Raw genomic sequence first — 14,409 nt, forward strand, 5'->3', positions numbered from 1 at the left:
GATCCGTAAAATAGTTTTCACTTCAATGCACAATCATATAATGAATAAATGACAACACTTTATTGTACACATATCAAACGAATACAATCATGATTTTTTTAAATTAGAAAATTCAACAGGCTTTATCGCTAAAAAACAATCTCTTCTAGACACCAAACCTTCTCTTTATAGCAGTTTAAATTTCATTACCACGCAGAACGACCCGACCTACTACGGGCTAAGGGCGGAAGAACAGCACCTCAATATAGCAGTTTAAATTATTGGGTTGCAGAAATATCAAAGCGCAGGTTCATAACCGGACGGATACGGCGGACGTACTCCTATGTGTAATACATTGTAGTATCAACGAAATCGATCGTAGCGCACGTCTGCCGTCGCATATACCTGTAGCTATGTTCATGCGATTCAAATTGTGTGCAGTACAGGTTCGGATTTGTCTCTTTTTAGGCTTAGGAAGGTATTGGATAATTACATATTTTAACTGAGAATAGCCAAAATAGTTAAAGAGCATCTATTATATATAAAGATATTGAAACGCTTATTGGTGAATAAGTATCTAGAACTAGATTTGAAGCTTATCTGAAATTTCACTTAGTAAATCATCTTGTAGCGGCGATAGCCTAGTTGGGAGTGGACAAACTGCCGGGACGAATGTCCGCAGGTTCAAAAGTCAAGGCACCCACCTCTGACTTTTCTTATGTGTATATTCTTTGAGAATTATTGTTTACTTTAGCGGTGAAGAAAAACGTCGTGACGAACCTGCGTACTTGAGAGGTTCTCTATAAGAGTTTTTAGGGAAATGAGAAGTCTGCCAATCTGCACTAGGGCGGCATTGTGGACTAAGAAATATTCCCTCTCATTACTAGAGCAGGCCCGTGCCTAGCAGTGGAACAGTTTATAACATAGGGCTGATATAATATTCTCAACACTTACAGAGAGCGCAGGACTTAAACCGGTTAGCTCTTGAAGCCTGAAATATCGCATGCATGTTTCTTATATAATATGTGAGCACTAAATTATCAAACATCATCCGTAAAGATGGTCAATATATCAGTGAAATATAACACATTTCAACCCCACTTTTCAAATGGCGGAAATACATCGCAGACAGCTTGTCGGAGTGAGTGAGCCAACTCGACCGAATAAGTAGTACATCTGGCAGAAAACGGGTGAAAAGTGGTGGTAATAGTTGCGTTTCACGGTCACATTCCTCGCAATAAATCTCTTCTCCCTTCCTCTGTTAATGCCTGCATCACACCAATAATTCTTCTGTTGCTTGCTCTTCTGCAAATCAATACTGATTGTCAATATACAGTTTAAACCTGCGGCTCCAGGAACTTGAAATTTTGTCAAGGTATGCTGTATGATATAATAGTAGGTGAATTTTAAAAGCAGGTTGTCACATCCAAGAATGGGTCTAGAATACTTGTTAAAGTCACAATTCGAAATCCACGCGCGAAACAGCACGCAAAACTAGTTTATACATAAAGTTACGCAAGCCGCACTACGTGCACATAGCCAATAGCTTACATCTAATAATACGTAGACATACACACGAGGGCCCGAGAGAAATCATATTAATATCCATTTACCGTGTACAATAAAGGCAAAAGTTGTGAGCGTGCGGCCGCCTCGTCGCGCATTAACAAAATTATGTGTTTGTTTGTTCTTGCTGGGCGTACTTGTTCATATTTACACTGGCTTACGTTTATTATTGTTGCTATGTTTCGCACGCGTTGTTAATTAATGGTAAAATGAGTTAACATAAGAAAACAAAGTTTTAAATGTATGTAGCGGTGAGTCTCGCTTTATCATGAAGTTTAATTAAGCTGTGGAACAGGTCGTCGGCACACGTATATTTAAATATCCTCTTTCCTGTTATATTAAGTCCTTTAAGTGAAGAAGCAAGAAGAAGACAGCGAGATATACAACCTCGCTGTTCAACATTTTACTTAAAGTGCAATTTCTCTTTTCACTGTTTCTCGTTAGGTAGAATAAAGTCAGTTTGCAGTGCTAAGATCAGAAAAATATAAGCCAGTAGTGTTCCCACATCAATAACTTACGGTATTAAAATAAAACTTAATAAATAAGGATTTCCGACGTGTAAACTTTACAATTTTATAATATAAATTGTCGATAATATTTCCAGTTCATGTTTTTGAACTGATTCCACGAGCCTCTGGGGAAGGTTATAACTTAACGATAAAAACACGCTTCTATCCCCTAGGGAATAAGGTGGTGTTTAGTGCCTCTGCGGTCTATAAAACTTATGTGACACAGGTCCGACCATTGTTATAATTAAAGCCTAAAAGAAAATGTCGTAACCGACATTTCGCACTTTGTACTAAAGAAACTTTTTTATTTATTGATTCTAAAATTTTTATGATATATTTGGATTTTTTTTTGGGTTATGTGCATGACCTTTTGAAACTAGTCTGTTTATGTCAAATAATGACATATGAATGTTTTGCTAATTTCTAATAAATAAAGCACTTAATAATGTAATAAAAAAGAAGAACAAATAATTGTATTCCATGTTAAAAACAGTAGTAGAAATTATTATTATTATACAACCCAGTTTTGAAAGTTTAAAAATAAAACAAAAATTTCAACGGCATGTTCTGATCAAAACTAATAAATAAATTTTGCTTGCGTATATATTGATTTCGACTCGAATAAAATAGCCACTACAAATTTTGTTGCGATTTATCGCTTTACTGTTACCCCGACCATGCACTTTGCACATAGCAATAATATTTAAAAAAAAATATCATGAATAATTTAATAAAAAAAACTCCTCTCTCCTAAAAAGTTCGAAATGTCAATACGAAGTTACTCTTAAAAGGCTACATGACATAAATAACAGTTCATACATAAATTCCAATACAAATCCGGTATTGGAAATGGAAACCGAACGCTTGGGTTCAAAGTCTACGATCGGAAAACTTTATAGCCAATTGTACAAACTGGAAATCGAACAGGGACCTCGTCGTCGCCGACACGTTGTCCACAGACCAAAGGGTAATAATAATCACACTACATAACGCAGTTAACATAGTTTTAAATTAGTTTATCTAGTAATTAAAACCATAAAAGTAATTTAAATTGTTATGGCGTGTACTAACGGCACGACACCGAGATTGTCTTTGAAATGGGTTTTACTACGTGCGAGTACACACGGCTTGAAAAATACCTACTAACTCACTTCTTGTAATGTATTTATGAAGCAGTAGTTCCATATGCTGATGATAGGATATATTTTATATATGTAGCGTCCGCCGTACAAGGCGTTCAAACCCGCCATAGTGGCCCACGTAAGTGTGTCGCGTTCCGGGATCAGTCTGTATATCCGGTACCAACAGGCCGGCAATATCATATCGACTGTTGAGGGGTCGTCATTATAATGGACCTCACTCCACTTACCATCAGGTGCTGTGGGGTCACATTGCCTTGCTTTTAAAAAAAAATATTTATTTATTTTATTTGCCACTTAACAACTACTTTTACAGGGTAGACCTAATACAGTAGTGTTGATTTTCTTATGGTACTACTTACTTATACTATACTATAAAATTATCCCTAAATCTATATTAACAATCTTTAAAAACTAGGTACTATAACAAATTAAATATAGAGATATCTTAGTGAAATCACTCAGAGGTATATCTTAGTGAAATGTGCCCAATTAAGATTTAAATCATTATTTATCAGCGTCTTCTTTTAAACTAATAGGGTACCAGACTCATTTTTGTTCTTCACTATTATCAAATATTTACGTTATATAAATTAACACACAGAAAGAATTATTAAAATCCGGTAAAAAATCAACAAGTTATAAGACTTTCAATTTCAATAGAAGGGGTAAGTAACAAGAAACAGAAAAGAGGCGCAATACCCACATTTGACGTCATCGGGAATTACGACGCGTGCGAAAGAAAGAGATGAAGCGATATCCCCACTTCGCGCACACTTCGGCTCATAGTAATATTTGAAATATGAATTACTGGCTCATTTTTTAACCAATTTTAATGCAATTTTCGCAGGAGGGTTTCTTGTTCATAGTATTAACCAGTACATATAGAATAATGTACAAAATCAAACACAGGACGGTCCCCTATTTTATTTGACGTAAGGAAGGAACATAAACGTGTTTAGTGAACGATTGATGAATAACGCATAAGGACCGCCGGACCGGACGGTAATATTTACATTTTTGTAGATTGCGTGTTGTTTATTACTAAAACAGGTAATTTGGTCTATGCTCCTCACAAATTACGATACAGTTTACAAATTGTTTGAAAATCAGAACCCTAAATGGAATCTACACAGTCCTCTTTATTAACTATAATAACGAGATGTTATGCTCAGCGTATAGCTCTCTAGAAAGCTTAAATTTGTATAGCAATGTTGAGCCAGACACGCCATCTCTCACATCCATGACGTATATAAAACTATAGATAACTGTCTACCGCGAGGGGTGGAAGCAGACGTGATGTACCTACCTACATGTAGCAACCGAACAGTTCTGATGTAACGAATTTGTGTACTTTAATTTCATAACGCGAGTTTATAGAAGAGTTTCTCGCACTCCAGAGACGAGGATGTATTTCTCGTTTACTATAATCCCTTCCGTTTCCTCAATGCGTTAATGAAATTTTATATGATGAGATATAATCGTGTAGACGAGTGTTATCTATCATAATCGCGCGAGAAACTATTTATACAAACATACATTAGCCATCTGTTTAAATGTGGAAGTTGGAAGCGAAATTTTTATTCATACAATACTTCATCAGAGGTGTTACACTACAGTCAACGCCATTTTATATTTAATTTTACAAACAAAAAAATTAACATACACTGTTATTTATATCTTAGCGATAAATCTCGATGTAGCACGTATTTTTTGTGATTCACAAACACCTTCCACAACTAACTATTTTATTTAATATAAATTATAATGGTAAAAAACACCGCCCGTGCGAACTTCGGTGGTCAAACAAAGAATGTTTTTTGCTCTCATAGAAATTGTACAAAGTTCTGCATGATGAATTTGTGATGGCAATTATTCTCATAGTCTATTTAACATGTTCTCGTTTGTGATAAGGTAAAAAGTGTTGACGTCAGCTGTGCAATGGGTTTTTACGTTGGATGCAGGCAGATCGGTATCTGTATATTTGGGATACAAGTAAATGTATTTTGCCGCGGGCAGTGACATTAAGTTTTTTTTAATATGAATAATAACTATCTTATGCTAAATAATCAAAAACCTGTATTCAATTTATTATAATAATGTGTATTATTTTATAGAACACATAATTTACTAGGACTCCGAGCCGAGGTTAGTAGGTTTGATCCTAACAAATACCCAAAAGATCTCTATGAAGACGCGCAACCATAATCGTTGATGTATCATCCTCTCCCAGTGACCATGCTGAGCCGAGGTTCGGAACCCGTGGTTGCCCTCAGCATGGTCGCTTAATTTTCAAGGGTTGCGAGCGCCAAGTCTCGTGTGGTATAAGCCGTCCTTGCTAGGCTAAAACACGTAAAAAGATATCCAAATATATTTACAAACTTACATTTATATTAGTATAAAAAATTGCTTTTATGTCCCAATATCTTTATTATATGTAATAAAATTTTAACAGGCCTATGTATATTATTATATACTTTACGATAAACACTATAGTTATTGAAGCAAACCGAATATAGCGTGTTTTCATTAGAGCAAATCTATTTAGAATTTTTGTTTGTATGTTTATACATGCATCACGCAAAATCTACTTTATGAAACTTAATGCAGTTTTAACCGATCTGTTGCTAGAGATGTGACTTAAAATACAGGCTCCATATTATTGATTTTCATCCTAGAAAACTATTTCACGCAAGCAGAGCCACAAGCAAAAACTAGTAGATTATAAAAATCTCACCTAGCATAATAAAATTTATACTATTTAAATATCAAACATCAATTACGGTTATAAAAAGTTAGAAATCAAATATCAAAGTAACTGTATATCGGAATTTTATCTGTCTCAAATCGGTGTTAATGAAGTAACGCCGCGTGGGAATAATAGTACAATGACATTTCCTCACCACTGTACCATTAAATTGTACTTAGTAATTATATTAAATTGTTTCGTTGACTGGAGATCTGTATCTAAATAATGTCTAACAATCCAATACTAAATTACACCGGAAAAGCTAGCCTTAAATCAAATCCATTAGAAATGTTCTAAAGAATAGCATCATGACTGCCATTTTGGGAAACTAGAAGTGTGTTGGTCCCGCATTTCGCCAGCTATGTAGATCGTATTGAATACATATCTATTAGTAATATATGCCTTCTTCGATGTTTGATATCACAGAAGTTTTACCTTCAGATTCTCTTGTAAGTATAATCTTGTGGATTGAAGTTATCAAAGGTAAAACATAGCAGTATCTTAAAGATAGAAAATTTTGCTGAATAGACATCATTTTGGTTTTAAAGACAATTTAAATAGCATTCATATTTTAATAATGCCCGTTAAAGCGGGAATCGAACCCGTCAAATATTATTAATACCCCCGTAATTACAATACCTATTAAAAGGCTCGATCATAAGGCTCATTTTTCTTCAAATAACAGCATCTGAAATAAAAGGAAGGTCATGAAACTTTACATTTACAATTTCAGGAACTTTAATAATTATTAGCCTTTTCTTTGACTTTGCTGTGTTTTTAACAACTGATTATATCATTTTAATAAGTACCCACTTGAGAAATACGTATCATTTTCCTATTAAAATTGCATATTAAATAATATGATAAATGAATAAACCAATAACTCTCCATTCAATTACTTATAAACATATTTACATAGGATTTCATTTATCCTTAACCTCACAAGGTAAACCATTACTAGTACCGACCGAGGCTCGGCGACCTCACGCACCACGTCATAGAAAAATTATAAACATATTAGAAACTCGGTTCTAATGACACGTGTGCTTTCTCGCTGTTTTTGTCAACGGTTGTTAGCCGTATGGGTCAAATTTTTGTGTCGGCATATATACAGACATGGTTTTATTGCAATATACAGGGTCATTTTGATATTGCGTTACTAAATGAAACCACATATTTATATACTTGGAAATAAAACTTTACCATAAGTTATTTCAGCCGAAGATGCAAAATGAAAAAGTGTAAGTTTTGAACAAAATAAATATTAATAAAAAACTAATTTTAATATTACGCGCCCTTATGCCACTACTACTACTCTAAGAGAATGTGTCGCAGCAGCAACATCATACTTTCAGCCAGAAATACACTCACGCACACGCCATATTCGCATTAAATTAAAAAATGATCAAAAAATCAGAAAACTAAAACCAGGATTTTTGGTGAAAATATTCGTTATTAATGGATGATTTTTGGCACAATGTCGGCAAAGGTGAAGACGAGTATGTGGTTTAATTTATTAAGGCAATGTAAAATTGACCCTGTATAAAAAAATATAGTTCTAATGAAAGTAAAATAAGGTTTAAGTAGTGGCCTGTGGGTTTCGGAAACTAAAACTTTCGGTCACAAAGAAACCCAGAGTGCGAACACGATCCGGGAAATGAATAAGTAGTTTGAAGCGTCTGAGAGTGTTACCGATAGATCTTCGCGATAAACAACGGTCATGCTCGGAAGTAAACCGCAAATTGCGGACGCCGTTCGCGGCCGACGCCACAGGTTTTTTGAAGTTTAGATTTTTAATATTTTATTTGTCAATTTTCCGGTTTAACCAAATCAAGTCACGTAATAAGTTGTCACATCTGAATAAAGAGTGGTGGTGAATAAGGACGCAGTAGTTATCTGAACTGCAGACTGGTTTAAAGTTAGTCATAACTAGTCAAAGCCAACCTCGGGAATACGAAACAAAGACTATAGGACAAGTGCTGTGGATCATGATGTTAACTTCAAGCCAGCAATTATTGACCGATCCTACTTTCTTCTAGCAGTATAAACTCATTTTATAGGCATATTGTGTTGTTATTTATTTTTTAAAATGGCACGGCAAATTCATCCTACTACACCTGATGGTAAATGGAGTTGGGTCCAATATAATGAATTGACTGACGAGAGATGATATGGCCTCCTCAGTCGTCATAATTATGCCGGCCTGTTGGAACCGTTTATACACAGGCTGATCCCGGAACGCGACACACTTACGTGGGCGACTATGGCGGGTTCCAACACCTTGTGTACAGTGGTCGCTATCCGGGCGGATATAAAATATACCACCAGCGTATATTGGAATCCACATACTGGAATACCACTCCACTCAGACGCTGTAACTAACGTGCATATTTTGTCGGCAGGTTCAGCTCACGACGCGATGAAACATGACCACGACAAAAAGATCGGCGGCAGCATCAAAGTGGTCCAGCTTGCGGTACTGCAGAAACCTTCCAATAATGAACACGATGATTCTGATGGTAAGCATAAGTTAAAGTCTTCAACTATGTATTTTATCTTTAATGACAGTGGAGTAGGACTCATTTTCTAGATATAGGGAAGAGTGTGTTAGGGGTAGACTTGCTCACAACAATATTTTAAACTATTTTTCAACCAATTTTGATGGCGATTTCACAAATTATATTTTTCGTGTTAATTTCTGTTACATATGAATAATGTACAAAATTGAACCCAGGCAACTACCCTATTAAATATCAACTTACATTGCACATTATGTTGCAGAGAAAACTGGCGGCAAAGCATGTATGGACGATGATGAGGAGACGGACTCGAGCGGCTCGGTGTCCGACTCGGCTACCAACGACGCGCAGGACGGCCGACCCCACGTCTGCGATGTATGCGACCTCAGGTAACGACGCTGTGCTTACAAATCATCATCATCAGCCACGTAAAGTCCACTGCTGAACATAGACGTCCACCAAAGATTAGCGAACTCCTGTCCTGCTACTTTTATGAGGTTATCTGTCAACCTGGTGGGTAGAATAGTGGACCTTTAAAATAATGGAAATACCTTAAAACCCATAACATACAACAGTAAGAACGAAAAAGCAGTAACAGACTGCTTTCTCGTTCTACTGTGTCTAAAATATTTATGTCCTGTAGGTATGAAGAATAACTAGGCAGTATAAATCTAGCAAACAACAAATAAATTCTAAAATACGTCTCGGTCCATCAGTGCATTCACAGCCGGTTTGCGAGCGTCACAGCTATGAATATTCGACATTATTGTACCTACGATCGCGAGGGATCTCCCCTCGGCAGTAAATGAAAATGAGTTCATTGTAAACATTGATTGACTGTAGATATTGATAATGTTTCGATGTTCCATTTTAATCAGATGCACTAAATTACAGTTATCTTTTCGAACTTGACCTTAACCTATTTTTTTAAGAATAAACCAAACTCCTGAAGGCTTAGAAGAAATGCTTTACTACAAATCAGTTGTTACTCCATTTTTTTTTGTTGTCTACGTTGTTGTTAAGGGCTTTGATGTTACTAATTTCTAGCAATAGGAGCAGCACTAAAAACAAGCCTAAAAGAACCGTGATTGCATTTTCGGGCTTAAAATGGGGAATAAGAGTGGAATGCGGAAGTGGCGGGTGTGGTTATTCGGTTTATCGAATTTCTTTCACATTGTTAAAACTTTTTTACGCTGGTTTTCTGTAAGATGGCGCTTACGGTCATACCGGCCAATTTAAAATTGACATTGTTCTATCTAATCTCTCTACCATATAAAATCTGGAATATATAACGTCAATAATTTTTTTATTAATAATAGGTAGATACGGTCTCGTAAAAATCGCCGCGAGCCACGATGCTTGAGAGAGGGTAGTTTATATACTCTGCCCTCAACTGAACATAGTACATACGCGTACAGTCCATCTATTGGTTAGTCCAAACTGTTGCGAGATCGGTGTGTCCATTTTGAAGTCATATGTCATCCGGTGATCAGTTTGAGTGTCTATTATCGACTAGTCGGATATCGCAACGCCCTTTCATGTGTGCGGTTAGTTTAATTACGTTTGAATGATACCAGTTTCTTACAGATTGCAACTGTTTATGGGTGGCGGATATTATTTAGGGAGATCAGTTTATTCGTTTGCTTGTCTCTGGTGGAAAATTCTTGCCCGACAGCGGCGAGGCAAGGAATGGTTATTTTAATGCCTTATGTATGTTATGTACGAATGTATTTATTTTCATTTTGTGGTCTACCCTAGCATCGCTTCTACTGGGTCCATTTTGACGTATTTATTGTAAGATGGGAATAGGCTTATATATTTTGTAATTTTATAGTCCACATTACAATTTTTCTTAATAGTACGACTAACACAAGTACTTTATATTGCAGATTCCAGCGGTCGTCTCACTTATCTCGACACAAGCTGACCCACACGGGCGAGCGGCCCTTCACATGTGGCGGCTGCGGACGTTCCTTCGCACGCTCCGACAAGCTGCGCGTGCACACCAAGATCTGCGAGCGGGTAAGCTCTTAATACATAGAACATACGGCTGTGGCTTGGCGTTTTCGTTATACGTGACGCTGGAGTTGTGAGCTACTGGCCAACATAGCCAGCACGACATCTGTATGGCCGAAATTGATCGAAAGAAGCTAGGACATTACGGGCTCGCTTTGTAAACTCCATAAGGGTTAATTAAATAAGAAATCTAAGTCAAATTACCTTCGTTCGCAAAACTAGGACCGTAGCCAAGACTCCTTTTTACATTCGTTAACGCTAAAAAAACGCATGGAAATGACATATCCAAGCGACCGACTATATTTTTCTATTTTTATTAGCACATCTATTTTTTCATGCTAGTGTACAGACCGCAAACTATGTGTTCTAAGCTGTGTTCTGTAAGCTTAGTCGTATAAGATGAACTAAATTAGCTTTAGTTCTTGGTTTACAATTAGCTTAAAGCTCATCTCCACTATAATATGTTCATGAAGTGCGTATGCTAAAAGTATGTGTAGTCCCGTCTATTGTGTGATTGAGTTCTAAGGAGCAATTAGTCAGGCTGGCATTATTGTACCGATTTTCAAGTAAAGTAGGGTTTTATTTAACATCAGGTGTTTTGTAGTTACTGCCACGTTTGAATAAAAAAAGAATCAACGTATTTAGGGTTGAACGGGTGGTAAGTGGACTGCACTTTTATAGACCGGTTTTTATGTGTACTTAGGGCATATAGCAAAGGGTTAACCAAGGTTTAAAAAAAAAGATAATTTTGAAAGAAGACGATACCCATCCTCTGCGCTAGTTCGTGTTTATTATAGTTTGTGTTGTAATTTTGTTAATTTATAAAACAGGCTGGCAACATACTTGTAATATTTATAGTTTATAAAATCATGGGGATAAGTTTATAATTCAAATAATTGTGTTAAAATATTATAGTGTTAAAATTTTGCATAAGGCGAGTCTGCCGAGCGATTTATTTAATTAATTTCAATTTTAAATTGTTAATATTCTATGATAAATTGTCATTATAATTTTGATGAGTATATACAATGAACCATTGTTGTGTTGCAGGAGGACCCAACGGTGGACATGGCGAACGACTTGCCGTCCAGCAAGCGCGAGAGCACGTCCGAGGTGATGTCGGGCATGGTGCGCACCACGCACCGCGAGTCCGGCCACCTCGTGTTCACCGCCAGCGGCGACGTCATGCTGCCGCCGCGCGCGCAGGCGCCGCCCGCGCTGCTGCCCGCGCACGCGCCGCCCGCGCACGCGCCGCACGCCGCGCTCCCCGCGCACGCCGCGCACGCCGCGCTCGAGCAGGGCGACGGGCTGTCTGAGCCACCGCGCCGCGGCCGCGGTCGACCGCGCAAGACGCCGCTGCCGCTCACGCCCAAGATCAAGAAGAAGCGCGGCCGGCCGCCCAAGACCTCGCTCGGTACATACCTCACTATACTCACATATAATGAAATTTAACACGCGGGTGGACGAACACCTGAATTAACATATAGGATATTTTTTATCTCGGAATTACTGCCGTGGGAAACATTTAACCTATTTTTTTAAATAAATAACGCTTTGGATCTCTATAAACATTTAGAGACTTTTGAAGCGAGTAAGCCTCCTTACGTGAACATAGCCGCGAAAATCATCTAAGTTATTCACAATATTGTTGCAGATATGGAAGGTTGCGTGCTGACGGGCGGGTCGGTGATGGGCTCGAGTGCTCAGCTGTCACAGCTAACGCCGTCGGGCCAGCAGCTGCTACTCAAGCGCAAGCGCGGCCGCCCGCCGAAGAACTACTTCCTGCCCAAGCAAGGTAACCCACACGCACATGTTTACGCACTCACACACGCGCACCTTCACGTATACAGCCGGCAAACAACTTGGCCACACAACAGTGTGGTAGGGTTTTTTTGTACGCAAGTGGATGCATGCTCAGTGCAAGCCGTTTTCACGAGGTCCATCTGGAAATCTTTAGAGGAAACCTGTGTTCAACAGTAGACTCCATTAGGCTAATGATGGTGAAGTATAACTGCACTAACGAACAAAAAATTCTTCGCCACGCAATAGTATCCTCAAGTTGTTTGGCGGTTATTATACGTGAATCTAAGACGCATCATGTGTTTGTACGTGCACAATTATTAGCGCGTCAGGCTTATGTCTGTGTTGCAAATTTAAACATGTGTAATGTCTTCGCTGTATTACAATATAACTTGAAGATTATTTTTATAAAGTTATAATTAAAAAATAAATATCGCAGAAAAATAAAAAATCCTAATTCTTGCTCGTGACTCCGTCCGCATGAAGAAGTAATTCCGAAATAAAAGTCCTGGTATATATTTGTCCAGGATAAATATATCTCATGTTATTCCCAGTGTCACAAACTAAATTATATCGAAATCGGTTCAGTGATTAAGACGTGAAAGCGAAGAGACATATAATTACTTTCGCATTTGTATGCAAGAAGTGTATGCAAGAGTTTGGGTAGTTAAATCTTTGAGTAATTTTATCAGATAAAGAGTGTAAAGAGCTATGAGAATTACAATTATTACTTAAAGTAATTATTGTAAATGCTAAAAGCAAAAAGTCAAATTATATTTGCATTAAAATTTTATTAAAATCATTTAATGAAAAAAATATCCTTCGATTCAATTTCAACAGAGCACTACATATAAAATTAAAAAATAAAAGAACTAACCAAAAATCAGCAGATATTGATGGTGGGCCTTATTAGGACACACTCTAAGATATTGTGTTAATCTAATTAAATTATGATTTTCATTAGTTGAGTCCCCATCCTGCACCACCGGTCATTCGCCTATATCCGCGTGTCGACGTCACCGCAAATCTGGGAATAACCATAATTTACATGTACCGTATTTAATTACCCACTTGTATTGTTCCGCGCCGTTTTTACGATGTGTTCCACTTAAAGCAATTAATTCTCGTTTTGAGTTCAAACCAGTGGAATAATTCACAATGAGTCATAAACATTTTTTTTTTGTTTTGTATAAACGTTATATCGTTGAGTTTTTTCGTGTTATCATTACACATCTTTTTGTTTGCAAATGTGTTTTTTTTGTGTCTGTGTGTGCGTGTGTTTGATAATTAGTGACGTGCGTTTAGTGTTACATTAATGATTTTGTTTCTGATTAATATGCGTATATGTAGACGCCTTGTCTTATGCATATTTTTTTTTTGCTTTTTGTGTTTTGTTGCGTTGGATCTATTTTCTCACAATATTTTTTTATATGATGAATACTTAATTGCAATAATTAAGTATTTAAATGATTTTTTTTTAAGAGATTTGTTTTGAAAATGGTAACACTGAGCCACCAGCTTCGTAGACAAAATACGTCAATATGTTAATATTTTGTTAATTAAATATGATAATTGTAATTATAAAATGTTTTATATTCCTGTCTAACATTCCGCATTTATTTAATTAAAATATCAAAGTAATTGCAATTAGTAATGTAAAATAGGTTCAACGCAACGATATTATTGCTGTAAGCTAAATAACTTATTTCTCCTTAGGTACAGATATCGATATACCGATGCAGTACGGGCTAGCCGCGGAATTGAGCAAAATTTGTTAGTACACACCAAATTATTGAAATAAGCATGGTTAATTAATATTATAAATATCCTCATTATGGGTATCGTCAGTACTAATCGGTATTTTAAGAGTGTAAAGAATGAGCAAAAATTATAGCATACAGGTGTTGCTCGCGACTTCGCCCGCGTCAAAAGCTTTTCCCGTTATAAAAGTCCTGGAACCACCAAGCGATTCATAGCTACATTTATAATACGACACTAAAAAATCCATTATTTCCTATAGAGGCAATTTACAGGGATAAAATGTGTTAATTCGAGATATAGTCTATCTGTGTGTAAAATTTCATCTAAGTCCGTTCAGCTGTTTCTGTGTTAACCTCCAAGACATTTTCAGT

General features: G+C 36.9%; 1 protein-coding gene and 1 long non-coding RNA gene across 4 annotated transcripts in view; one reads left to right on the top strand and one right to left on the bottom strand.

Moving 5' to 3' along the window:
- Nucleotides 1–14,409, top strand: part of LOC115441926 (zinc finger and BTB domain-containing protein 44) — a 51,929-nt gene that overhangs the window by 30,124 nt on the left and 7,396 nt on the right. For 2 of the 3 annotated variants that reach the window (XM_037437053.1, XM_037437052.1), the window contains exons 6-11: nt 8,345–8,461; nt 8,724–8,850; nt 10,351–10,483; nt 11,528–11,891; nt 12,132–12,272; nt 13,994–14,050. In XM_037437053.1, coding sequence (XP_037292950.1) covers nt 8,345–8,461; nt 8,724–8,850; nt 10,351–10,483; nt 11,528–11,891; nt 12,132–12,272; nt 13,994–14,050 — 939 coding nt within the window. The remainder of the gene's footprint in view (nt 1–8,344; nt 8,462–8,723; nt 8,851–10,350; nt 10,484–11,527; nt 11,892–12,131; nt 12,273–13,993; nt 14,051–14,409) is intronic. The other variant, XM_037437055.1, reaches the window with a different exon arrangement.
- LOC119188904 lies at nt 257–1,630 on the bottom strand. Its single transcript, XR_005112153.1, has 2 exons — nt 1,593–1,630; nt 257–1,284 (listed from the first exon to the last, which is right to left on the bottom strand). It is a non-coding gene; the product is annotated as an uncharacterized LOC119188904 (long non-coding RNA).

Source organism: Manduca sexta, chromosome 10 (assembly GCF_014839805.1).
Source record: "Manduca sexta isolate Smith_Timp_Sample1 chromosome 10, JHU_Msex_v1.0, whole genome shotgun sequence".
Lineage (NCBI taxonomy): Eukaryota > Metazoa > Arthropoda > Insecta > Lepidoptera > Sphingidae > Manduca > Manduca sexta.